Source organism: Empidonax traillii, unplaced genomic scaffold (genome assembly GCF_003031625.1).
Source record: "Empidonax traillii isolate 1590-97213 ecotype Southwest subspecies unplaced genomic scaffold, ASM303162v1 scaffold1559:size92405, whole genome shotgun sequence".
NCBI classification, from domain to species: domain Eukaryota; kingdom Metazoa; phylum Chordata; class Aves; order Passeriformes; family Tyrannidae; genus Empidonax; species Empidonax traillii.
In genome coordinates this window covers 54,681-82,400 of record NW_020956752.1, presented here as the reverse complement: position 1 = coordinate 82,400, position 27,720 = coordinate 54,681, and the positions used below count along the sequence as shown (strand labels likewise).

Sequence of the window (27,720 nt, the reverse complement as noted above, 5' to 3'; positions counted from 1 at the left end):
CCAGTTTTGATCTGTTTTTGTTCAAATTCCGAGAAATGTCTATGTTGGATATTAAGTAGCATTTTGAAATGCATCTGTTTGTAGAGGAATACAAAATCATAAAAGAGAAAGGCTTTTTTTTTTTTTTTGGTCAAATACAAAGTTGTTCCTCCCTTACCTCTGATGTATGGTTAAAAATTTAGCAAACTCAGCTGGTCTTAAATTCTGATGTGCTCAAATAAACTGTCTCATATTAAGAGAGGTAAAATATAATTTAAGACTACTGCTTAGAAGTCATGACCTTTTTCCTTCCTGACCTGTTATGAAATAGTCTTACAGTTAAATAATTTGCTCTTTGTTCGTTGAAGTTGTTAAGCTTTTAGAAATGATCTTGAGAATAAAATATTTTAAACCTTTTTGGGGGAAGTCATTACAAAAATTACTATGCAACATTCGAAAAGCAAGAAGATCTTTTTAATTTAGTAATGTGATTTTAATTAGAGAAATTGAAAGGCTACTTTAATTGCTTTAGTTCAGTAAAAAATAAATTTTCAATTAAGTCTTTTCCAAACGACCTTATGTGCTTGGTAACACTGTAACTTCTCATTCCATAAAATTTTGGTGCCGCATGATCTTTAAACCGAATATTATTCATAGGAAGTACATGGGACATTGAGTTGTTGGTGTTTAAAAAAAAAAAAAAGTTGTCAGATTGACTCATAATTGTGTTAGTGACATTTTAAAGAAAACTGGTTTAGACATTTTGTAGCATATGTTTCCCTTGTTGGGGAATTTGGTCCTGCTTGGGCATCCTTGCTCTCAAAGCTGGTCTCTGCAGGATAGTGTTTTCCATGACATTGTGCCCTAGTTTTTTTTTCCAAGAAAGTTACATCAACCTTAGTTATCTCACATATATGTCTTTCAGCATCTGGCATGATCCCAAAAGATGTTCAGAGTTGTGTCCATACCCCATGCACAGTGTCATTCAGCACCACCTGTGGAAAACCAGCTTCTTCCTTGTGTTGCAGCTTCTTACTTGTTGTCACCCAGCCTAATTTTGAGAGGCACTTGCCTTTATGTGTCAGATGAATTTATCATTCTTACTGAAAACTGTCCGAGCGGGGGTAGGTCAATGCCTGACGTAGTCAGGGGGCTGTAGTGACAGTCAGTCTGGTGGTGGCCAGCTTGCCCAGGCAGCAAGCCAGCTTGCTCCAGACAGCGATCTTTCCTGCCACTCCTGTGGGGACTACCAGTTTTTTATAAATGCAAATGTGCCCTGAAGTCCAGTGACTCTCGTACTGCAGCACAAGTCTGTGTGTACAGTAAACCTTACACCGAGTCTAAGGCAAAAAACATACATTATCCGCATGGCCTGTATCCTCTGCTGATCTGCAGCACTCTTGTCATGTTCTGGCTGGAGTGCATAATTCCAGTGCCTTGGTAGGAATTCCACAGGAAAGCTGAGGCAAGTGCATTAAAAGAAGAAAAGTGAAGTATTTTTGGTAGAAAAAAGCCTGAATGTGTGCTACACCAATTCATAGCTCTTAATTTCATTTTTGTAAATATCATACATATTTGTTTGTAAATTCCAGGTTGTGAGCCATGCCTTTGGTGAAAAGGAACATTGAACCGCGGCATCTCTGCCGAGGAGCTCTGCCAGAGGGAATTACAAGTGAACTGGAATGCGTAACGAATAGTACCCTTGCTGCTATCATACGCCAGCTAAGCAGCTTAAGTAAGTATCTGTAACTTCCTGCAAGTATTTGATTCCTGATGAAAAACTGAAGAGATGAAAGGCTTTAAGATGGCTTGATTTAAATAGAAAAATTGCAATATAGGACATTACTGCTAATGTATTGTAATAATATTCTGTTTCCTTGCTTTTATGCTATTATATATTTTGAAGTTTATTAAAGAAGAGAAAACCCCAACCCTCCCACTCAAAAAAAAATTCCAAAAACAATCAAGCAAAAAAACCTCAAACCAATGAGAAAACTGCAGTATAGAAAACCAGAAATTTTTCTAAGCTGAGAGAAATTGGTATGAAAAACAAAACTAGCACTTTAGTTATTCTTGCCCTTTGATTCTGAAAGATGAAACCAGCAAAATCTTCTGCCTCTCAGCATTAAATGACACATTTGACTGAAATTTTAGTTTTTCTTAATGTACTTATGTTTCTTGAGCCTTCTCTTTTATATATGCGTCTGCTCAATTCATATGAATGAAATTAAACACATTGAAGAAATGGCATTTGCTGAGCAAGCCTCTAGGCTCCTGTTGAGGCAAGCTAGCATCAGCTCCATATAGAGGAGCCTACACACTACACCTGTCAGGTGACACCAGCACTAGCAATTCTAGAAGCACGACTGGAGTGTTTGCAGGATGAACAATGTTTTTAATGAAAGAGTGAAGGGACTTTTTTTTTTCTTTGGAGTGTGTTTAACAATCAGCAGCTGTTGTTTGTGCTAATAACTCTGGTTCTAGAAAAGAAATTACTGCTTCATCAGTTGCTTCAGTTTGTAAATGGAATTGGTTTAGGAATGTATGGAGCTTAGACCATGGGTGCCACTAAGTCTGGTGTTCAGTTTATGATGATAGGAAAAAGCCTGTGCTTGGGGAAAGAGAACAAGAAAGACACCATTTCCTGTTCCCAGGAGTTGCTGATTTAGGGATTTTTCTGAGCTGGAGGTCCACCTGAATCATCCTATATAATAAGCATTTGTAAAAGTATCATCTGTGGCATTGCTTAGAGTTGTTGAAATAGGGATTGCACTTCAGATCATATTCAAAACAGACTTTTTCTGTTTTATCATTATTTCCTGTGATGCTTCGGACTTGGCTCCTTGCCAAATGCCCAACCCCCCAGTAGCAGCCCCTTTCTTCCCTTCTTTCTACTTCCCCCAGGGCAAAGGAAAAAAACTATGCAAATTGAAGAACCCAAAAATCAAGCTAGTTATATACAAAATATATTTTATGTATATTATAGTTAAGATGCTATGTACACAGCAAACGGGAATCCAAACACCCCCCGAAGGGATAGGGAAAGGGGAAAAAGGGACAAAAGGAAACAAAAAGGGACACCGAATAGATATGCGCAATCAAACCCGAGAACTAGTAAAATAACTAGTAAAGCAAATCTCACCACGTCCCTTAGAAAGCAGGATTGGCAGACACTGCCAGCACTCTTCAAGCTTCCACGTGGCATGTTAGTGGATGCTGCAGGCCTCAGCCTTAGATAAGCGAGGCCAATGCAGGGACTCACTGTTCCCGAACTCCGGTGGAAGAGAAGAAGAACGAAGGCCGCTTCTCCCCTCTTATTTATACCACGATTTACGTAAAAATCATATGGAATACTGGGAACACTACCCCTTCCTTGGTTACAAACTGGTAACCAGGGAAGGCCTAGATTAAAACCACCACATTTCCCTACGAATTTATACAATTTTGATTGTTGCTAAACATTGTTATTTTCAGAGGAGTTTCCAAGTGATTCTCTGATCTTTCTTGAGCTGCTGATTTAGTGGTTAATGTTATTTATAGTTAATTTGTGTTTGCATTGTCATTGTTTCATTTACTGTTTTTGCAGTTGCTTAGTGTTGACATCCATAAGTTTCAAAAAAATTGAGAAGAATGGCTACTACTCTTAATTACATTAAAGGATACCTGAAAAGACCTCATTTTGGTACTGCACAATGGTTGCCCAAGTGTGGGTAATACAGTCGTCTGACTTGCTAGGAATGTCTACCTTTCATTTATGCAGATTTGATTTTAGGGCTAATCTGTCTGTTACGTTGAGCGTTCAGATCCTCTTATGCTTGTTGCTGAGAAACTGGCTACTTATATCCATATTCCCTTAGTAGATCTTTCGGGTCATCAGAAGTCTTTGTAGACAGCCCCTAAGGTTTTGTTACTGTCGAGTTAAAGATCTATGCAAATAAATTATATGTCCTTTTTTTTAACAAATGAATATGTGGTATTTAATGGGTGAAAAGTACCACCAGCCTCATCCGCAGCCTAAAATCTGTCATGTTTGCAGTTTTTTCTGCAGGCGGTGTTTGTTTTGCCTGTGTTTCAAGCCAACTGGGAGCAAGGAAATGATCATAGAAGAAAGCTGTGCTGGAGCTGAAGCAGTATGTCCTGCTGACAGCATCAGAGCTTGTTGGTGTTTCCACAGCTTGAGGCATAGAGAGAGCAAGCACAGGTCTATCTCGCAGTCACACTGTTTTTTTAATGTTGCACTGTGAGTTCAGTGTGGATTTTAAAAACTGGCAGGTCTGTGCTGTTGCATACAAATTTGGCTTACTTCTGCCTCTGCTCTTTTCAGGAGACATGAACAAGTTCCTATCCAATGGGAATGTGCTCTCAGGAGAGCTTTTTTTCTATTATGTTTTCAGATTAGGGTTCATTTCCAGCCAGCTGGCTTGGACCACAGGCAGACTGAGCAGCATTCTGTATGAAACTGTGCACTTTTGTATAAGGCAAAATGTTGTCTGGGGACTCACCTCCACTTGGGAGGAGAGAATCTACTGGTGTGGGGAGGACTGGGAGCATTTGCAGCCTGTACCTGTAAAGTACTGTGGTTCTTTCCCTACTAAACATAATTGCAGAGCAAAGACTTGAACGCTTCCACAAAACTCCTATGCTTTTGGCAGTGGAGTTTGGTCTGATGATTGCAGGACTTTAGCCAGTGAAAAGGCTGCTTTCTGCAACAGGATCTCTTGCAGGATGGTTTTGTTCCCGAGTGTGGTTTTTTTTTGTTTGTTTGTTTGTTTGTTTTTTTTTTTTTTTGTATATATGGGGAAAAAAATCATAAATAACATCTGATTGTTGAAGACTGAATATAAAAACTGCATGCCCTCCTTCACTGAACTTTTCTTATTTAGACTGTAGTCTATACATTAACAATACTCACTGTATTTCAAGTTCCATTACCATTTGAAATAATTTCTTTCCTTTCTGTGAGTCTTGAAATGTTTTGTATTTTTCATATTTCTGGCTTCTCTCTTCATTCAGATACTACCTGTCAGGTTGAAATCTTACCTACAGGGGTATAAACCATCTGTACACAGGTACAGAGCTACTTTCTTTGACCCACGTGTGAGTGATACCAAACAATTTTTGCTGTACAATATAAAATGGAGGAAGTGTCATCTGCAGAGACTTGGAAGACTTTTTCTTTCACTCATAGAACAATATCTACCAGCTTGCCTCCTAGTATTTTCTTGGGTAGATTGGCTGTTGGTTCAGAGTTTCATTGGTTTTCATGCAGGCCTGAGCACGCTGCATCCAGCTTTGTGTCACTCTGCTCTTTACTACTGCTGAGTCAGGCTGGGTTGGCAAGTTAGCTGTTTTGCCATTTAGGGTCATGCTAGAGGTACTGTGAGAAAGCAGATGAGAATCAAGACCTAGTCGGTAACAGCCTACCACTTTTGCTCGTTTAAAAAAAGGGAACGGGGAAAGCATGAGTCTAATGTTTCTAGTCAATCCAGTTACCAATGGGTGGGTGGAATCATTGTCTTCTGCTCTACGTTGTAATGAAATGAGCGTGTCCTGGGTGAATTCCAGTTTGCAGAACAGCACATAGTTCCCATGGGACATAGCTTCAGTCCTTACCTAGGACCCTGAGGAGAACAGTAATGCAGTGCTGGCTCCTTTTAGAGCAGCTCTAGTGTCATCTTCATTCCAGTGTCTGACAGAATCAGTTAGGCTGGAAAAAACCTTTGAGATAGAGTCCAGCCTGTGACCAAACACCACTGTGTCAACTAGACCACGTCCAGTCTTTCCTTAAATGCCTCCAGACACCAGAATGCCAAGTGAAATTACCTTTTTGCTTTCATAAGGCGTGTTCTTGGCATGAAAAATGGTAACCTTTCTAAAGCACTCAAAGTCTTTCTCTTGAGTGCGTTGTCCCCAGTACTTGTGTTGTGGAGTAAGGAATGCAAAGGAAAGCTGTACTTGTCAGACTCTAATTATGTGAATGGAAACTAGATAGAGTAATAAACACATTGAGTTCCCAGTCTTCAGACAAACCAGCATCATTGTTGAATCCCTCTTATGGTACAGCACTGAGCATGTTGGCTGTTGACAAAGGATACCTTTGGGGCAATGTTTTCAATGTGTTACTGCACACTTTTTTATGCAGTATTTGAAAATCAATTGTAATTAATTCAGGTAATGTTTAATCTCTGCTAGAGATGTTATATAGTGGTGTGGCAAGATGATATTTCATGTAATTACTGTAGAACTTGAGTAGAGAGTATTTTAAATTATTTGTGAAATTCTGATCTGCAGAAATAATAATCTCATAAAGCTTGGAAATTTATTTTGTGAGCAATGAAATATACAGCTCTCTGAAGATGACCTGTGAAAGTGCTAGAAAAAGGTACTTTGGTTAATTGACATTAAAAGCTATGGAGAGCAGGGATTTGCTGAGGCAGAATCATGGCTAAATTTATCTGCAACTACTTCAGTGGTTGAAGGGAGTCTTAAAATGAAAGACTGCATGATTTCTTTGGTGGATTTTAAAATTATTATATACCTAATGTTTTTAAACCACTGTCTTATAGTACTAAAATCAACTCCTAAGTTGAAAGATACATGATTGTATTTCAGATAGGTTGAGTTTTTTCCCTGCTTGTTTCTGTTTTGTTAAAAATCTAATTTAAGAGATGGTAACATAAATTAATACTTCTCAAGTGTTTTCTTTTTCTAAAACTTACTGCATCATGTTAACGAGGACAGCATGCATTGCTTTACCATGTCACTGCTTCCACAGGTTGACAAGCTGTCTTTCACGTGTTTTAGGTTAACAAGCGTTGGAAAAAATTAAATATTAACAGAAGTATGTTCCTACTTTGGTTTCTGAAAAAGAACTGATAAGCACCCATCTCCTTGACTTCTCTAGAGGTGATGTGTTTAATCCTAGAATGCAGCAGTCCTCCCTCAGCAGGCTGATTTCAGTATATTAACATAAACTAACATCCATTAAAATTGATTGAGTTCTGAATACTGGTGGCTGAAGAATGTAATAACTGCTTTATTTAGCTGAAGAGTTGAAAAGCTTATTTGTTCCACCTCTTAGAATAACATCTTTATTTGGAGCAACTAAATCAAATGGGAATTATAATTGAATCTCAACTAGCTGCTGGGAAGCACTGAGAGAGCGCTTCTAGTGTGAAGATGGTTGAACAGTTGTACAGGTGGCCCAGAGGAGTTGTGGAGCCTCCGTTCTTAAAAGTGTTCCAAACCCTGCTGGATAAGCTGGTCTGTTTGATCGTGCTTTGAGCAGGGAACTGGGCTAGAAGATTTTCCAAAATGCTGTTGTTGTGTGACTTCTGTTTTGGAGAGGGAGGAGATTAGGAACGGGTAGACAGCACACCTTGCCTATCCACCTTCCACAGGCATGTGAAGCAGAGTTTGGATACAACAGAATACCTAATGCTTTGAGTTAGTTATTGGCTGATCTTACACTTAAGGAAGAAATCTGTTACTGGTAAATCCTTCATTTGAAGGCAATCACATCGATTTTTTTTTTTCCCTGTAATTCACAAACAGTGTTTTTAAAAATTGTTTTACTGTAGTTGTCATTCCTTTCCACAAAGGGGGAGAATGATCCAAGAAAGGGGCAGATCCTCTTGTATTCCTAAGTGTGACCATTTTATTTTATTTTTTTCCACAGTGATGTTCACAGGATGGTATCTTAATTGAAATTTTCATTATGTTTATACTTTTCTTTGGGAAGTATTAAGGTTGGTTATAGGACCCAACTTAAAATGTCAATAATTACTGTTCTTTTGGCAACCACTGTCATTTAAGAGGTGGTTAATACATATTCCATGTTGTTCCAAATACTATGCAATGTTTCACTTTCCCCCTCCCATTTCTACTCTTTGGACTCTTCTTGATACAGGTCATGATTAATTCAGATGCATGGGTTTAAAATGTATTTTTATTTAAAAAGCATGGTTAAACACAGGAAGCAGGATTTTTCTTTCTTCAAGGAGAACTGATGGAGTGGAGATGTCTTGAGGGGTTTTGGCAACAGATATTGTAGAGAGGGGATCTTAAAAGGAAGCAGCAGTACCTGTGTAGGAGGGACTGTAGTTCAGTGAGGACAATACTTTTAGGTGGAAACTGAAATTTGTAGGGAAAGGTCTGGGGCAGGAGGTAATGAAGTGGGAATCTGGAACCACTGATCCAGACTGGTGGAGAACTTTGGGTTGGGGCATGAAGAGAGTCAAACTGTAGATAAGGGTGCCTAGTACTTTATAAGGTCTAGAAAAGGAATTGGCATGCACAAGGGTCTGTGGACCAAGGGGCATTGGGTTTATCATAAGGCACCTCCTGTCCACTTTTAGCGTAGGGCCTTAAGCTGCAGATCTGGACAGGACTACCCACTCTCATAGTGATTGAGAGCATACAACAACTGAAAGGGAGGGCAAAAAGGTTGTAAACTCCACTTTTGTGGTGCATCAATTCCAGTGGGGCTGTGGGTAAATGTCAGTGCCATTTTTCTATATCAAATGACTCCAGGCATAGCAACATGAATGCAGTGAGCATTTTTAGAGGTAAGTGGGCTGCCCTGCAGGAGGATCCTGGGTTTTATCTGTTTTTGCTCAGCCTTCATTTGGATGTTGGCTTGTGCTTATAACTAAATCATAAGGACTATGCATTGTAAGATCTTAATTCCAAAATTGACTTCAGTGATCAGTTTTCTGGCAGTTGGCAGTAGTTCAACTGCATAAGGATTAAAATTTGTAAGTTTCTCTGTTTCTTTTTTTTTTTTTAATTATTTTTTTTTTTAAATTTATTTATTTATTTATTTATTTATTTAAAGTAGAAGACTAACCAAGGTGTCCAGGAGAATAGACTTCAGGCAGCATTTATGGTGCATTTTGAAATTTTTGTACAAATCTGTTAGCCAAAATTTTGCTGTATGACAAACTGTGTTGTTATAATCCTATAGCTACTGTTCTATTTATAACTTCGTGATATTGAAGCCTTTTGTCTTGTGTTTTGTAAGTCACTAGCAAAGGGATTTCCCTGTCTATTTTCTTACGCAGGCAAACATGCTGAAGACATATTTGGTGAATTGTTTAATGAGGCCAACAGCTTCTACATCAGAGCAAATTCCCTTCAAGACAGAATTGATCGCCTTGCTGTCAAAGTTACCCAGCTGGATTCAACAGTAGAAGAGGGTAGGTAATTGCATGCAAGCATTGAGCCACAAGTGATGTTGACAAGACCACAGTATTTAATTACACAACAACCTCTGTCTTTTCAAAGTAATCCTGTAACAATATTTCGTCTTGTTGTCTCAGTAAGGCAAGTTGGGAAAAATCATGTTAGCAGAGCAAGAAAAAGTATTCTTGAGTCTTGTAACTGCTGTCATTAGTGTTACTTCAATAGGCCCTTGTAGTAATGGAGCCACCAAGCTGCCTTTTTCACAGGGAAAACTTTTAGTTTGTGAGTATAGTAAATCTGAAATGAGTAAATCTAGTCCTTACTGGAAAAAAGTCAGAATATTGGAAAAAGTTTGAGACAGCAGATCTATTTATTTTAGGGTGGGGTAGTCACAAACTACATTAATAATGTCTGTTCTGTGGTCATCTGAGATCTCATAATACTCTTTATCTAAACAAGGCACTGTATTTGCATCAACTAGGTGAAATTCTGCAATGGGTTCTAGTCACTAGAAACAGTGTTTCCTTAAAAAAAATTGTAATAGCTGCACTTACATGTTTTGTCATTCACTTCATAAATACACAGCGAAAACAAAGAATTTAAGTAACATCATTATATTGTTTGAAAGCATTTATTTGGGCAGGTAAAACATGTTTTTTTTGTCTGGCTCTAAAAGCTGTAATGTGCATCTTTGCTTTCATGCTTTGTGTCTGAGCCAGCCACTTCATGTATTCTCTGTTGGAAGATTCCTGATATTTAAGCTTGTTACATCAGGATGATAGTGAAATATTTACTCAGTAGCAGTTAATGCTACTTGTGATATATTTAATAGTACTATTTATACGATACATATACAGTACTTGCCATTTATATTTGTGTAGTTTATATATTTAATATTCCTGTTAGTGATAATAATAAATGTTAGTGTTGGTATTTACTAATGTAATATTTAGCCTTCCATTTTAGCTGATTACTGTCTGAAAATTATTACATGTCTGAGTGTTTTTTTTTTTTTGATTTTGGAACATATTAACTGTTAGAGTATCACAGTTGATCGCAGATGCCCAGAGAAGTTACGGATGCCCCATCCCTGGAAGTGTTCAAGGGCGGGTTGGATGGAGGTTTGGTCCAGTGAAAGGTGTCCCTGCCCATGGCAGTGGGGGTTGGAACTAGATGATTTTTAACGCTCCTTCCAACGCAAGCCACTCTGTGATTCTAAGATATAAGCACCTTTATTTTACTGTCTTAGGTGTCAAGAGCTAGATGGGAACATTAAGCTATTATGGGATCATTATTCTGCTTAGTTTTAAAGGCATGTTGTGATGGGAATGTGAGCAAACTAAATGATATTCATATACTGCAATTGTTCCGTGCTGAGGTGGATGGTGTCAGTCTTCATGACTTTTAGGTCTAACATTTTTTTTGGAAACTCAGTCCTTATCAGAGGTTGTTTTTGCTCTTTTTTCCTTTTTTTAAATATCTCATTTGTGTTATGCAATACCTCCTGGCTAGTTTCCAGATTTTGGAGAGTAATTAAAAGCAATATTGGAAGGGGAGACAACTAGTGTATGGACTGAGAATTTAATCAGTGTTTATTTTAAATTGACAGCAGTTATTACTCTTTCATTGCTAATCATGTTTCAGATTAATAAGCTATATATACAAACTGCTGTCACTTTAATGTCAGTAGTAAATTTTATTAGTTATTTTGTAGAAGTTGAAGTCTATAACAATTCATTGCACTGTCAGTAATACTCAGCATATTTCTGGATAGCTTAGGCATTTAAGTAAAATGTCAATTGCTAGGTTGATTTAAAAATCCCTTTAGATTTAAGTGCATCACTGATTTCTTACATTCTTAGCTATAACTAACAGGGTATATATAAAAATAGAATATATATAATACTACAATTGAAAGAAATTCAAGTAATTGACGTTAAGTTTTCAAAAGCATGTGAATAACTTATGCTAAAAAGCCCCAGACAAAAGGGGATTTTTACTCTCTTGAATGTCTTCCTCTAAACAAGAATCTACCAATTCAGATATATACATCTGAAAAAATTGCCTGAAATACCTTTTTGTACTTATAGGCAGGTTTAAATAGGAAGAACTTTCAGAAATTGCTTTGATACTTCGAAACATGATGTGGATGGGGGAACGACTATTTGAAATGAAATATTCTGTTCCTAATTTTTTGCTCTTGTAAATGTTATGAAACAATTTATGCACAGATATCAAAAATAGTTGGGTGGAAAAGGCTGAGTGGGACTTGGTTTCCATCATTGCAAAGGATAAAAGTGCCAGACTTCATGCCTTTCTGGTTTCTCAGCTCATCAGTATACTATATTTTTGGTCAATACTATTAAGCTACTATGTGAAATACCGCACAACTTGTTATTGAGACACTCTTAGAAGCAGTTGCCTCAATTCAAGAACTGGTTAATGCCATTGTAGACTACTCAGTGAAGACTTCAGCATTCTGTTCAATTGCAGTGAAAAACCTGTATTTCAGGTTGCTTAAAAGTGGAGAATGATGTGGAGAGCTTACTGCCACTCTTAAATTGTGATTAGCATTAACTGGATCTTTTTAGCAATGGTCTCTTTATCTCATGGTAACTTGTATTCAGAGTGAAAGAAAGCCTTGATAAAAATGACAGGAACAGTTAAAAGCAACTGAAGTCTTTCATTTGAAAAGAAAGAATGAAAAGGCTAATATTGATTTCCCTGGAACTGTGTATGTGAAAAGATTAAATGGAAGTATGTAACTGGACTGTACAAAGACAGCAAGTGTTTCTCTATAGAGAGACATGAGAAAAACTTACAATCAAGGAGTGTTTAATTATATGGACAAACTTTGGAGCTGAAAGATGGTTAGAAGTGTGGAACTCTTTCTCCCAGGAAGTTGTTCCAGCCATAATTTAATCATGTGTAGAATGGGGTTGAATGTTTATGGATACTATGTGTAATTATAAAACATGCTGTGTCAGAGGAATGCCATTTCAGTCTCAAAGCCAGTCTTTCTGCTGTTAGAACTCCAGGATAAAGCTTATGAAAAGGAGAAATCATTGGACATCTGCATGTGATGACAGCATTCTTGCATCATCTTCCAAGACACAGTCTATATTCCCATTATTTTAAGTGAGGTTCTGGACCAAGTGGGACTTAAATCTGTTTTATTCTGGCAATTCTTACATGCCTTTAAGCTTAAATATCATGATTATCCACTAAAGAAAAATCTTCTATATCTCGCGGAAAATATTTTAAATGTCTGGTGAAAAATGGATGTTTTTTTATCTACTTTTGTTCATTTTAGACCTGTGGTAAATGTAATTTTTTTTCGAACAGTATCCTTACAGGATATCAACATGAAAAAAGCATTCAAGAGCTCAACAATTCAAGATCAGCAGGTAGTTTCAAAGAACAGCATTCCAAACCCAGTGGCTGATATTTATAATCAGAGTGACAAACCACCACCTCTGAATATTCTTTCACCTTATAGGTAAGGAAATATTGATTGATTATGTTCTTGTACTTTGCCCTCCATCTCCTACTTGTATGCAGACAATAATTACAGTGGAAGGGAGACGCTGTATTGATTATGGAGGTCTGATTTTTCGGGGACTTTCCTGTTTATGGAAACAAAAATTGCTATTGCCACACACAGTCTGTACCTTATCCTGGTTACTTACTGGTGAGTAGAAGAGCAATAAGTAGGACTACATTTTCTGTTTTCCTGTTTCCTTTAACTTTATTGTTGTTCGTGAAATTAGTGCAATTTGTCCACCTGAAGGGTTGTGAACAATGGGGATTTACTGTATTCTTCAATTTTTGAGAGGTACTAGGTTGTGAGATGTCTGTATAAAACAGGCACTTAGTCTGCAGTAAATTATTTGGATTTTTTTTAAGGATGATATATCAGAGCGTTTGCAGTGTATTTCATTTTTAAGAGCTTTTAATTGGAAGGTAAATTTGTTGGATCTATAATTGAAGAATGTGGTTTCTGCCACTCCTACAGAGGATGGTGGTATTTGTTTATAGGCATCCAGTTAGTAAGAGTTGTTATTGGTCAGCTTGAAGCTAGGATGACAGTCAAAGAAAGATTTTGTGGGTTTAAAGCATACTAATTCGTGTATTCTAATTCATGTACTCTAATTCATGTATTCTTAGCTTTTCTTCTGCTGTGTTTCCAGGGATGATAAGAAAGACGGATTGAAGTTTTATACTGATCCTTCCTATTTTTTTGATCTATGGAAAGAAAAAATGTTACAGGATACTGAAGATAAGCGAAAAGAAAAGAGGAGACAAAAGGTAAAAGCAGAAACATAATAGCACATGTAAGCATTGCAATTTCGTGTATGGTAGTCCGGGCATAAAAATTTCCAGGTAATACTTAGTTTCTGTGAGTGGAAAGACTATTCCTCTTTATGTGTGGCTGTAGATTCACTTGGTTCCATTTTTACAGCTTAAACTGTTTATTTTAAGATGGCAGCAAATTGAATTTTAGGAGTACTGTGGTTATCTTCCAAGATAATTTCATGAGTCCTTTTCCAGTATCTGCTCATTAGCACTAAGCAAAATGGCCCTGTTGTGCTCTGAAAAAAGACACTGCGATGGGAGGGGGAAGGAAATTGAATTCTAGTTTCCTTTATTTTCATAGTTCCTTATCTAGCAGCCTATCAACTCCTGTAGCAAAACAAGAGTTTATCCAGAAATAAATAATTTTGTTGTTAGTAAGATGATAATATGCAGTGAAATTATTCTGTGGTTCAGCAGCAAGAGAACACTAATTTTAGGATTAATAGTCTTTGTTTCCTCTAAGTTTGAAAACCAGCAAAAAAAGAACCTTTTTCATAGAAAAGATTCTGATGCAATCAAGATTTTCTTATAGATTTTAGTTGTGAATGGAGAAATGAGTTGCTATTCCTGCAGCTTCTTTATGGTCAATATTTTTATCAAATTGGAGGGCTTTAAGATTTTTGAAGATAATTTTGGGGAAAAAAAAATGAAAAAGGAAAGTTTGAAGCAATGACTACTGCTTATGTTACCTGGCAGAAGCTGCTTTTATAGATAGGTTCAGTGAGAGATGAGAGATTTAAAATAAAAGGAATCTGAACAAGATATTCTGAGTGCTCAGAGGAAACAGAAGGAAGCAACTCAGTTTTCAGTACATGTGTGCATATATCCACATATATGTCTGAATGCACATATGTGCTGATGTATTATCCATATTAGCATACCTATCTATACATGTCTGTGGGTAAGCAGGTACCATCATATATGCATAATCATGTATAATACACATGTGTACAGAATGTCTGATACATGAATATGCATGTGAATGTATATTTATATATATACATCACAGGTGTAATACAGCTGTGAAACACTTAGTGAATTCATGGTTTTAAAAACTCTGAAAGAAATAAATCAGGTCTCCCTGTTATGATTACAAGTCAAAACGTTTTCTGTTTTGGCAGGTGTCTCAGTATTGAAATATTGAATAGAATTGCAAAAGCTGGGTAGGCATTTTCAATAGTTACTGACTATAGCAAAATATTAGAAAGTATTCAGTTGGTTATTTCTGTGGTTATATAGAAATGCAGGTTTTTTTCTGTACAATACAAGATTATATTCCCACTGTATTCTCAGTGTGATTAGTCACAGAGCTGATTGAAAGACTGGAAATAATTAAAGCAGCTCTCATTCTGTAGTCTAGTTGGTGGGTTTTTTTAGATTTCATTCAGTATTTCTTTATGAAAAATATATAGGGATAATAGCAGCCTTTGGGGTTTTTCCTCCTACCTTTTTCCCTCAAGTTTAGATATTTTCACTAGGGAGGGGAAGAAAAAGAAACTATCAACTGCTAGCTTTTTCATTCAGATTTACTATTAAAAAGGAAAAAATACAAATGCTTTCATAAAAAATTATAGTAACGCTTGATTTTTTTTTTATTCCTTTAGAGAGATTTCTACAAAACTATATTTATAAATTTGGTCTTAGACTTTATCTAAGACAACACATCCCACTTCTCTCCATCCATGGTATATCTTTTTTTGTAGATTTTAATTGTCCTATTACAATCTACAAACCAAATGTAAATGTGGTCAATTCCAGTTGTGTAGGATTATAGCCATACATCACACAAGTATGCCTTGATAAATTCTAGCTGAAGTGCTGTTTGATTTGATTCAATGTATAACAAATCTGACAGAAGAAAGCAGCATAGATTGGAGTTTGCATGGATGGAATTTACTTTGTGATAGGAAGAAATCTCAGTTCTGGCTTTCCAGAAGCTGCAGTGCAAATGAGCATTTCATCATCTGGACTCTTCAGAGAGCTTAGAGGGTTTTGATGAGATGTCTCGCAGGCACACTTTGTTCCCCAGGTTGCTGAATCAGCTGTCCTTTTTCTTTTGTTCTTGTCCTTTTGATAGCAGTGACCAGGAATGAATCTAGAGCATTTTTTAACAGTTTGGTAGCTGAACTTGTATTTTGAATCTGTTAAGTGAGAATTCTTTACTCAATTTGTACTGTACAGAAGCACAAAACTTGAAAATTGTCGAGAAACTCTGCAGGTGAAATAAATGTGTATTGTTTAGCAAATTACAAGCTAGACATCTGAATGCCATCCTGCTCAGCTGACTAAACGTAGCTGGTTTTTAGCTTCAATTTTTCAGGTGCTCAGTGAAGTCTGAGAGTAGTCCTTGCACCAGAGAATCAGTTTTCCAATATTATTTTGGTAATTTGCTTTAAGTACTTGAGCTGTTGCAGCCAGAGGTTTCTGAGGAGTTTCATTTTCCTGCCTCCAAATATCATGTTATTGTTTCCGTATTCAGTTTAATTGAAAAAATCTAAAAGACTTCCTTTGATTTGGCTCCTTCAGGTGAAATTTTTTCTCTGAAAAAACCTGTTATTTAAGTTCTTTAAGTTTAAAATCTATGTAGGCTGCTTTTTTTATGTTTGGTGTATCAGTGTCTAAGAGTTCAATGTAGTTTTGGCTTTTGTATGTATCAGTAGTGTTCTAAGTTGAATGACTGTATTAGGGGCCAGTTGTTAACTCTTGATTAACCAAAGGAGAAAGTTGTTTTAATTTGCTTTTTATTGTTTACCCATTTTTTTCCAAGACTAATTAGCTATTTAAACAGGTAAAAAATCTTTAAATTTGGAAGGCTTGTATTTCAGAAACTGTTCTTGGTTACTTGTGTTTTGATAGGATCTTATAAATTTGCAGTCAGGAAAATACTCTGTGCTCGTGCTTCCAGTTTTTTGAAAGTATTGCAAATACTTGCTGAAGGTACTTTCTGTTACTAGCTCCAATTCTTTATTAAGATGCTTGAAATGTCGCTTCCTAATTCTTGATGCAAATATCAAACTTTAAAATTAACTCAACCATGTTTGAAGGCTCTAATATGTTTGTGTTTGCTGAAATAATTTCCTGCCACCAGCTGAGTGACGTACCTCTTTTCTGGCTTAACCTACAGCACCCACTTGTCTGCCACAGCTTCTCTTTAAAGGAAGTAACCCTTCTTAATATTAGTTAACTTTCCTAATACATATTTCTAACTGCAGTTATTTTGAAAAGCTTCAGCTCCCCTAGAACTCTGTTATTGCCCTGGGTACTAAAACCAGAGCTTGTACTTTGTTTGACAAGGTAATGAAACTGCAACTGGAACAACTTAATACTACTGTTAGAGGTATATGTAGCGTTGTCAGCTGCTAGGAATAGGCCTGCCCCACTGTTTTGTAAGAAATTTAAACGTTTGAGATGTATTTACATAATATTTAATCCAAAAATCAGTACCAGTAGGGTTTAATACTGCTTTAGTAAAAAGTATTCCGGCATATTTATTTTTTAGCACACTTACAGATGCTGGTCTGGAACAACCTATCCAACTGAAATCTGATCCAATAAAAACAAACTAAGCTTTGTGTTTATTTTATGTTGTTTACACATGCATGTGTATTTACCTTTTCATAAAAAACCACAGTGATCTCTTAATTACCTATTTAAAAGTTTGGTTTTAATGTGTAAGTAGTCATGCAAGTACTCCTGATGGTATAGGCATTGTGTCAAAATTGTCTTCTGAGTAGCATCATAGATTGGTCAAAAGGTGGATACATACCTTATCTGGAACTCTGCATGAAATATGTAGCTGTCACCCTTAGGTGAAGTTATTGTTCTTTAAGAAGAGAAGAACTAAGTGTTTTTGGTGAACCAAAAGGTGTACTTGTACTTTCCTCTCAAATCTGGTGTGATTTAGTAACAAAATCTTAAAAATTGAATCAGGATGGAAGTCATAAATAGAAAAAAAATGCAGCAAATAATTGAAAAAGACAGGTGTAAAGCCTTTAACAGGAATATATTCAACCACAGCAATAAGCAAAACTTTTTATATTTAAAGTAAAGTGTGAATGAATCTGTTTCCTTTCTGCTCCAAATCCCGGAATAGGAGAATTTGATATGAAAAAGTGGTACTAAACATAACCTGGATAAAATAAGTGTGTGATTCTAAAAAGTTTGTGGAGGAAAAAGATTTTAGGAGAATTAATTGAAAACCAAGATGATGATCTTTACTTAACATGAATCAGATCATAAAACTACCTGCTGCAGGGATGAGCAAGTGTTGTTGTAACTTTTGGATGCTGAACTTTAAAAAGACTTCTCCATCGTTATTGAATGTTGGCAGGATCAGCAGGTCCCTCATGCAGACATGCATGAATGGAGATCCAAAACAAGGGCAATTAATCCATTTGATAGTTTTTTGTTAGTTATGTAATGCTAAATACATTATTTCAGAATTATTTGCTCAGTGCTGTTTTACAGTTGAAGTAAAAAACCTGTGTGCATCTGTGATCTACTTTTTTTGAGCTAGCTTTCTCACTATTATCCCTTACTTTGAAGGGGTTGATTCCACAATAAAGGCTTGCATATCAGTCTTTGACCAAACTCTTCTGTCAATACAATTGATTATGACTGCATTCTCAGGATAGCAATATAATTATTTCCTGAGAAACTATTTTTCTAGCAGCCAAAAACCTAATACCAACTTACTAATAGATAAAAGAGGTTTAAGCTTTTTATGAATTAATATTTTAAGATGTAGGATCCAGAGCTGCTTAAAAAACCCCCAACATCTAGGGCCCTCATAAATTCTGAGAAAAGGAGTAGCACATAAGCATCCTTCTCAGTTTGGATTGAGCAAACTCATTCAAGTTTTGTGTTGAAGCACCAATATGGTTTTTATATTCATACTGAGTAGCCAGAAGTAAATGAGGACAAAATTTCAGAGGTGTCAAAGCGTTGAGACCCGATATTAGGAGATCTTACTGTCAGTATGGTAAAGATAAATTAATAAGATAAATACTGACATTGGTTAAGGCTGATATAATATTGAAAAATTTAAAAAAACTAAGCAGAGTGATTTGACACAAAGCTATCATGCTGTAATATATTGCTGGCCTGAATAGCAGAGAGAATTAGTATAATTCATTTTAACATAAGACAATGGGAAACAATGATGAGGAAAAACTAGGAAGAATTATGGTAGTTAATCAGACCTAAGAAGGGAGAGGAAGTTAAAACAAAAATCCTTTCACATAGACTACAGATTAGGAAAAGGTGTCCGGTTTTTCCATACTTCCCCAGGCCTTGGTGATTGTGACTGTAACAAAGAGCCAGAGTAGCCCTGAGCATATTTAACATATTCTCAGAAGTCTGATTTGCAGGAGGTGAAAATTAGAAGTGCTTCGTGATTTATCTAAATAAAAGACATGATATCTGAAGAAGTTAAACTTTCTGGCTTTTAAAATCAGTCACATTTCTGTATTAGGAAACAAGTAGGTTGATATCATTTTAGCACGTGCATCCTACAGAAGAAGGACAAATCAGCACACCTTGCTACTATTGAGGTTCATAGCATAAGGAGGTATTTTCAGTGCAGAGAAATTTTTTGATGACTTGGCTTCATCTGTAAATCTGGTCTTGTTTTCATGCACTCTAATTGCATTTTAACCAGCTTTTTTCCTTTCCTTTTTTTTCTCTCTTTGCATGCTTTATTTCTTTTGTTTGAATATTAGGAGCAAAAACGTATAGATGGCACCACCCGTGAGGTGAAAAAGGTTAGAAAAGCCAGGAACAGACGCCAGGAGTGGAATATGATGGCATATGACAAAGAGCTTAGACCTGACAACAGGTTGTCTCAAAGTGTGTACCATGGAGCATCTTCCGAGGGATCACTGTCCCCAGATACTAGGTCTGTTTACAGCAAAGCTGTTTGTTAATACCACAGTTGTATGTTCAGAAATACTGAGTAGAGTTAGGTGTTTTTACAGGATGGGAATAGTTAGACAAAACATACAATGCATGTTTTAAAGTTCTTTTCAAAATTATCTTAAAGCATAAATAATGTAACAAATTCTGTAATGATTTTTTTCTTCCTCAGCTTCACAGGAGCGTTTTGTCATCATAATGTTATGCACAGCAGTGAAAGAAGTGTTTGCTGCATGCTTTGTTATTTGGTCTGGAGTAGCTGTAGTTACGAAAGCATTTAAGTCTGCCTCTGGTAGATAATGTCAGTACCTCTTCCTTAGTGTCTAGTTTGTTATTTGGTGCACTGCTGATAGCTTAATAAATATTTTTCTGTGATCTGCTCAGTTCAGCATACTTTTGCCTCCAACAGAATGCTTTAATGGGAGAAGAGTTCAGCTTTATTGATGTTACATTAGTCTAAAGAGCAAGCTACAAAACCAGATGCAGTGTTACTGCTTGAAATAACAAATCTGTGGTTAGAGACACCCAGCAGAATTCATCTTCATTGACTGAGATTCCCTTTGAGCTCAGTGAGAGTTACCTTTTCTAGGTGGGCATGGAAATCTGAGTTTTTTCACTAAGCTGGTCTCACCAGAGTATTTTCCCACTTATTTTATTTCCATTGTCTGTTGTGATTAAGTGCTAGCAGTAAAACTATAAATAGAGTCCACTGGAAAAAGTGTGTAACAATTTAATGTTTCAATTGTTGAATGGCTACGTTGAGGAAGCAGCTACCACTGCAAGAGTGTGGGCTGATACCTGATACCTCCACTGTCCAGTGGAGACTAATTAAAACAAAATCTGCTTAGGACTTTGTAGATATAATGTTGTGGTCTTTGTGAAGAATAATCAACTTGTAATTGAAATATGAAATTTAGAATAACATTGCTGTTGCTGTTTTAATAATGTATTCAGACCCCTTCTTTGTCTAAAACCCCCTTTTTTTTTTTTTTTTTTACAGTTTCTAATGCAAAAACCTTGTCTCCAGTTAGTCTTAATGAAACATTGCAGACTGACAGTACTTTCCATAGGTTGATACAGTAAAAGATTTGATTTTTTTTTTCATCAGGAGTTCTGTTTCACACAGTTTGTGTCTTTTTTTAGCTTTAACACCTTGCTTCCAGGATTCCTGAGTTTAAATCAGGATCGTATTGAAGTGATTTGTTTTTTATTTCCCAGCAATGTCAACATGTATTTGGCTGTTTGCAAATATCTATAGTACTTGACATGTCTAGGATATTTTTAGCAAAAATTGTAGGATGCATCTCTGTGTTGCATTTAGATGTTGTGGTATGACAGATAGCTTGTACTTTTAAATAAGCATTTCAGACTTTTTAAATTTATGGAGTTCTTTACATTTCAGTGTATCTAGTATCAGAGGTGGAATCCTGAAATCTGTTTTATATGCATGAAGGGTTAATTTGGGGAATGGTAGTGAGGTGGAGAGAAGGCTTTCTATTTTTTCATTTTGGGGTAGTCTTAAGCTGTAAAAAACCCCATACATATAGAAATAAGTACTGGTGTCAGAGACATTCTTTATGCTGACAGCTACTGCATGAGCAGCGTTATGTAAGTAAGGTCCTGAAGAAGTGTATTTGGTTATATTGTCATTCTGCTTCTACTGCTAAAGTGAAAAAAAACCTCTCATGTCTTCTTGTTTGTTAATTGTAAGACTTACGCATTGAATGTTGACATCCAAGTTTTTGGACTGTGGCCATTTACAATGTATTTGTTATACTTATTGTACTTTAGAGAGAGAAACACAAGCTGAATCCAAACAGAAACCAGCAAATTAATGTGAGAAAAGTAAGAACAAGAAAAGAAGAGTGGGAGAGAAGGAAAATGGGCATTGAGTTCATGAGTGACGCAAAGAAAATGGAACAGGCAGGAAGCATGAAAGAGGACAAAATGCCCAAAGGGTTTGTTATTTCATTTTACTCAGAGCCCTGGCTTTTTGTTGCTTACCTTGCTTCCAGTCTTACAAATAAGTGCTTCAGTTTACTGTGCTCACTAAAAGCCAGGCTGCACCATTGTTCATTACTAAAACAACTATTCACTGTAATGGGATGAAGAGATCCTTTTGCTCCCTCTCTTGGGCTTATTTGACAGAGCATCCTGGACTTTGTATCTTTATGAACTCTCTGCTCAACTAATATTTACATTTCCCAGTTTCTCTAAACCTTTCCAACAAAATTAATTGTGCAAACAAAAGAAAAAGCATCTTCTAACTTTTGAAATTGGTTTTCTCTGCATTAGTAAAATATATTCTTCTGCATAATTGCAAGTGCTTGTAGTATTGCTTTCTTTTTTCTGTTGCCGTTGTTAACATGAGGCACGTCTGGTAAGTATTATCATTTTAAACAGCAGGCTGTCAAAATCATTGACAAAAACAATACACTTCCTTCTGGCTACTAAAGTTCTTGTGCTTTCTGTGGACTTAAAATGGAGTGGTGTTTGATAATCAGAGTACTGTTCTAGCAAGAAAAATAATTCTAATTGCATTCCTTTTAGTTTTTTTCTCAGTTGTTTAGATAATGCCCTGTTACTCTCACATAATCTGTTTTTCTGCATCCATTTACTTTAATTTTAGGTCCCATGCATCTGATGTTACAGATTATTCTTATCCCGCTACTCCGAATCATTCCCTCCATCAGCAGATAGCAATGCCTTCATATGGAGCCGGAGATGGTCCACAGTACATGGCAGCATCCCAAAGCCATGAGCACGAATACAGACCTCCTTCCACCACTGTACGACATGCTACCTTAAACAGACCTCAGCAACCACCTCCACCTCCACCCCAGCCTTCAGATGGCCAGCATAGCTCAGTACCTGTGGTACCAGCAGAATATGGGTAAACCTCCTGATTTTTTCTAGTGGATTCTTGACAAAGCTAGAGGGATGCGTGATTTTCATAACCGTGATAACGTGTAACGTATCACACAAGAAGACCCCAAATACATTAGTTACCTCCTTGGGAGGACAGAAAAAATTGATAAATTTCTCTGTGTGAACTGAATTAAAATGAAATAGTGAAAGCAAAAATAATGAACTGTGTATTGAATGAGGTGAAATCAATACGCTTGTAAAATATTAAGGGTTCCTAATACAGTATTAAAAAGAGGATAATTTTTCTTTAAACGGGGAAAATAGTTACAGCATAATTTGATTAATATTTTAAACTTCAGGCAGTGCATATAAAAAGTATTGCTGATTGTGATTAATGTGGAGTCGTTGCATCCCTGAAATGACTTTTTACAGGAGCTTGGGCTAAAATTGAAAGGGCTCTCCTCAGACATAGAGTCAAATTCCTTACTGCTGCAGGACAAATGCCACTCCATAATTCAAGACAAGAGTTCATCGAACTCCTGTGTAGATATTTTGCCTGAATGCCTTCTAAGGGAAGGCTTGCTCCAGAGTACTGGCTCTCCAATAGCAAGAAAACATCTGTTTTCTAACCACTCTGTGTCTGTTCTTTAGTGTAATTACCTTAAACTTTCAAGCTGTAACCCCAGGGAAGTTGCAGTCATTCTTGCCTTTGTCGTTTTAATCTGGGCAACCCAAGGATGGTCACCCTTCCTTGATGCATCCTGGGAGAGCATTTGCCTGATTCATGACTGCATCATGTTGCAGATGACTCAGCTATAAATGACTGCTTCAACCTGCCCTTTCTCTGTTATTTCCAGTGTATACACATTATTGTGCTTAGTCCTCAAGTCCATGACCATTGTCAGGGTATTGCACTTGTCACTAACATTGACATGTGGAATGTCGTCAGTCACTTTCCTTCCCCTCCTGTCTCTTTCCATTCATACTTTCCATAACTCTCTATGCCTGAGTTCTCTATTATCTCTTAATATTTGTCTAACATCTGGTCTTCTATGGGATTGATACATGTAGTCAGCAGTTTTCCCTGTTCCTTCATCATAAACCTTGTACTTAATATTCCCGCAAAGTAGCTGTTTAGTAACAAGCACTTTATACTGAACTAGGCAGGAGAATAAAGATAAAAAGCTCACTTTGAAAGGATGCTGTCTTTAACTTAGACATCTATCTTAAATCTCAATATATTACCAGTACTTGGCGGTTCATATGCTTACAGTCTCTTGCATATTTAATTCACCAGTTTCAATTCCTTTTGATTTTTTAGCAGAGATTGGATGAGAGCAGGTTAAGAGGTGATGATTCTCTAAGTCTTAGCTTTCAACGCATTAAATGTTTTTGTTTTGTTTTATATAGGATGCTTCCAGCTCAGATGGTGGATTATTACAACCCTACAGGTCCTCCCCCTCCTCCTCCTCCCCCTATGATTCCTTCAGCACAAACTGCATTTGTTAGTCCCCTTCAGCTTCCTGTGCCACCTTCCCACTCCGGACTGGTGACTGGCTCTACATATGCAGCTGCTCATCCTCCTCCTTCTAGTGGGCTTGTTGTCACTGCTCCTCCTCCCCCTGGCCCACCTCCTCCCCCTCCAGGCCCTCCTGCTGCAGGTGCATCCCTCTCTTCCTCCCCAATGCACGCTTCTCCGGCATCGGAGGCAAAGCGCCACGAACCTGCCCAGGCACCGATAAGCGACGCACGGAGCGATCTCCTTGCTGCCATTAGAATGGGTAAGTGGACACTGAGCTCTAGGTATTGCTGTTTTTTCGAGGAAAGCACTGTGTTTTCCATGGATAGGAGTTCATGGCTTTTTTGCCAGCTGGGCAGAGTGTCGTTAGCCACAGGTACCACACACCTGCTCTGATATTTGTCAGCCGTGACTCTGAATCTTTCTCTAATGCCTGAAGCTTTGTCAAGCCTGTTCTGCTGTTTGTGTGGACATAAGGAACACAAGTGCTGTTTTAATTTCATTATGTAAAGTGCCTATAGATGTACATGGCTTTTGCTTCTGTTTAGAAGAACTGAGTTACCCAACACCAGACTTCAGCCTGCTGATTTTTAACCAGTGACTCTTCCTGACTTTACTTAAACAGTATGGAGCTGTAGGTCTAATAGTATTTCCAAATACAATTATGAAAACTTTCATCTTCAGATCAAAGGGACCTGAATAGTCTTGAATATTTATCCTTAATGTATTGCTGGCAGTTTTAGAAGTCCAGAAGCGTTCAGTCTCTGAGAATGGATTCCGATCTCTCTCTTTTGTCTTTTCTCTTAGAATTCCTGCTCAGGCAGGCTCTCTTTAATCAACAGTTTCTGTTTTTTCCCCTCCTTCTTCCTGAGCATATTATTAGAATACAGCTTATTGTTAGAATATGACAACCTCACCAATAACAATATGAAACCTATAATCTCTTGAATTGGAAACTTTGAGAGTAATTGTCTCCACAGGAATTCAGCTGAAGAAGGTGCAGGAGCAACGTGAGCAAGAAGCCAAGCGCGAGCCTGTTGGCAACGATGTGGCGACCATCCTTTCAAGGCGCATTGCGGTGGAATACAGCGATTCTGATGATGATTCAGAGTTTGATGAGAACGACTGGTCAGACTGAGTATGGTCCAAGCCCCACGGCGACTACATTAAATACTTGGCTTCAGTGGCTGCTCTCTTAGCGAGATGTAAAGCAGGACGTTGACATGTGTTAAGGCTAGTGATGGAAGTGCTAAAATTGAATTGGTATTATTCAGAATGCTGTAGCTTAGCAACTCTGGTAATAATGATGTGATTATGCTTATGCAGATCAGAAACTTGTCTTACTTTCAGTATTTACTGCATAATACTTAAGTGCCACTAAATGTAGCAACTCATGTGCTGCGTGCAAAATATGCTGCAGTTGTTGCACTGTTACAGAACCAGCATTTTATTTTACTTTCCTGATCTTGAAGGGATAAAATATATTTTTTTGACTTTACACCTTATTCTTTTAATTATGTAAGAAATTTAGGTACTTGTGAATTGGTCTGGTTGTTAGTCTTTGAGGGCAGTTAACTATATGACTGAGTGAAGTGTTGAGTTCCATAAGCGTGACTTTTAGCTTTTTTTATTAGGTACTAATTATGCCCACCTTAGTCTATTTTTAACCACTTCTGGGCTTATGTTTTTATGCATAAAGAATTGATTTTATATTATTTTCCTTTTTATCTTAAAAATGTAGCAGATGATGAAATATATACTTTGAGGAACAAATCCACGTGATCCAAAAAGAACATTTGGTGAGCAGACTGGATATGTCTGTAACAGTACCAGCTTTAGGTTGCTGGCTGCTTGTTGGGAAGAGTGCTGGGGAGGGGTATCTCTGCTTGGTAGCAGATGCATGTCCTTGTTACAAATAAAAGTTAAAATACCTGTAGAGCTTTTTCAGTTTTACGGTAGAGATGACCTGGATGCAGGATAGACGTGATTGAAACAACACGGTTATTGGAGTGTAGAAATGCTACTGTTCTTACTAAGATTGGAACAGTCTGGATCTAGCAATCAGATACATTTCACAAGTATTAAACTTGGTCTTTATGCCTGTAGGTATAAATGTGTGTAAATAAGTTCTGTTGTTGTTGATTTTGTACATGTGTAGTCATGTAGCACATTTACTCAGAACTCTTACTCTGAATGTATTTCTTTCCCAGGTACATCCGATGGATAAAACATTGGCAGTTAAAGCAGTTTTAATGGCTTTTGGAGTACTATGCCATATACATACACTTTTTTTGCTCCTTCCCTAGGAATAGTTGCTGCCATAAAGTCTGCTTTGGCTGTCTCTGTTTTCTTTAAAAATAATTCCTTTTTTTTTTTTTTTCTTTTTTTCTCCCTGCAGTACAGTATTAAAAAAATTTGTTTGTTTTGTTTTTGCTTTCTTCTGGACTGAGAGTCAGGCTGCTGCTTTGCCTAATGAGGCTTGAAAAAATTTATTCATAGCAGGGGAATAGCTCTTTCCTTACCAGATTACAGTTTTAATCTTTGTAACAGAAGTCTGTGTAATTCCAGGTTTAAAATTTGGTAAAGCTCCTTTGTTCTGTGAGGCCCTGTTTGTTCTTAAAAAAATTATGTAAAATAAAGAGAAATGGAAGGTGATTATCTAACCTGTGTTTGCACCATTAAGAGTTTTAGTCCTGAGAATGTAACAGTCTAACACGATGTTTGCATGCAAACTGTTGGCTACTGCATTGCTGTTTAATCTGCGTATGACTTTTCAATCTGTGGTGGCTGCCTTTATGGTAGGGGGTTAAGATGCTGCCTCAGTGTTGGTGTTCAAATTTATCACAAAGTATGACCAATCTCTGCATACTGGTGAGCAACCACAGCTCCTGGGGATCAGGGGCAGCTGAGGGTACTCATCTCCATCCCAGTTTGAGCTGTTTTTGTCTTTGCCTTAAAATGCAGAGCTGAATTCTGCTTTATTTTGTGTCCTGGAGTCTGAAGCCTGTGTGTCCACCAGCGAGGACAAAATTTAGGTAATAGCCTGATGGTGGTCATCACTGTGTGAGAGATGGCTTGTCCTTACCATAGTGGTGTGCTTGCAAAATAATTCTTTGGAAGGGTAGTGCAACTGGGACCTCATTACATCACTGTGTAGGTGGTGAGAGTACTCTCAATATTCTTTTGATACATGCCGAAATGAAACATCTCAGCAGAAAATTCTTTCCAATCTCCTGAAATTTGATACAACAGAAGATATATTTTATGAGCACAAAAGTTTGGTGTGTCTGAAATTTTGTAATTTGCGCTTATTTTAAATAATAAGCATTTAACAAGCAATCAGTTAAGATAGTGTAGATTTTTCAGTCATAGTAGCCAACCTGTTTTTCTGAACCTGCAGTGTTGTCATTTTCCTTTTAGTATTTTATGAACAAAATGTGAATTGAATTTAGTGATGTAAACATGATTCTAGGCTGTTTTTATCAGTTTTATCATACTTCGGGTTGTGGATAAGTAACAAATATGAATAAAATCTCACTTTTGAGCCTGTCTTTCTTTCCTTAGATTAGTAAGATTTTGCTGTTAATTTATTGATGAGTAACAGAAATGAAAATGTAAGGCTTCCAAATGCTGTCTGTGATCCCAGGGAACCATGATGTTCCTGGGATGATGGCTGGAGTCCACAAAACCAGATTCCCTTGATGTTCTGTTGCTTCTCCTAACATGCATACATTGTTCTTTTGGAACCTTGATTCAAGCTCCAAGTTCAAGTTCTTGGCTGGTCTAAACAGGCATTACTTTCCCTACAGGTAGCTTTAGGGGTTTTGTTTTTGTTTTTCAGTGGAATGCATTAAACATCAGCTTTGCTTCCAGAAAGAACAAGGCAGAAAATATAAGTTTTA

General features: G+C 37.1%; 1 protein-coding gene across 3 annotated transcripts; it reads left to right on the top strand.

The window, feature by feature from the left end:
• The first annotated feature begins 1,168 nt into the window (after positions 1–1,168).
• Positions 1,169–27,362, top strand: WASF3 (WAS protein family member 3). 3 transcript variants are annotated; one of them, XM_027907877.1, is made up of 9 exons: positions 1,169–1,467; positions 1,572–1,714; positions 9,042–9,176; positions 12,508–12,661; positions 13,353–13,470; positions 19,239–19,414; positions 22,061–22,324; positions 23,710–24,080; positions 24,799–27,362. In XM_027907877.1, the coding sequence occupies exons 2-9, from the start codon at positions 1,582–1,584 to the stop codon at positions 24,954–24,956; spliced, it is 1,509 nt and encodes a 502-aa protein (XP_027763678.1). In that variant the 5' UTR covers positions 1,169–1,467; positions 1,572–1,581; the 3' UTR covers positions 24,957–27,362. The 3 variants fall into 3 exon arrangements, with proteins under 3 accessions (XP_027763678.1, XP_027763679.1, XP_027763677.1); XM_027907878.1 differs by lacking the exons at positions 1,169–1,467; positions 19,239–19,414 and adding an exon at positions 21,223–21,389 and having other exon boundaries at positions 1,526–1,714; XM_027907876.1 differs by lacking the exon at positions 1,169–1,467 and having other exon boundaries at positions 1,533–1,714.
• Positions 27,363–27,720: the final 358 nt, after the last annotated feature.

Excerpts from the sequence above, each read along its gene's own strand:
- WASF3 (XM_027907877.1), top strand. The coding sequence starts at position 1,582 with ATGCCTTTGGTGAAAAGGAACATTGAACCGCGGCATCTCTGCCGAGGA. Across the intron at positions 12,662-13,352 it reads AATATTCTTTCACCTTATAG|GGATGATAAGAAAGACGGAT; the intron begins GTAAGGAAATAT and ends CTGTGTTTCCAG. Across the intron at positions 24,081-24,798 it reads CCTTGCTGCCATTAGAATGG|GAATTCAGCTGAAGAAGGTG; the intron begins GTAAGTGGACAC and ends TTGTCTCCACAG.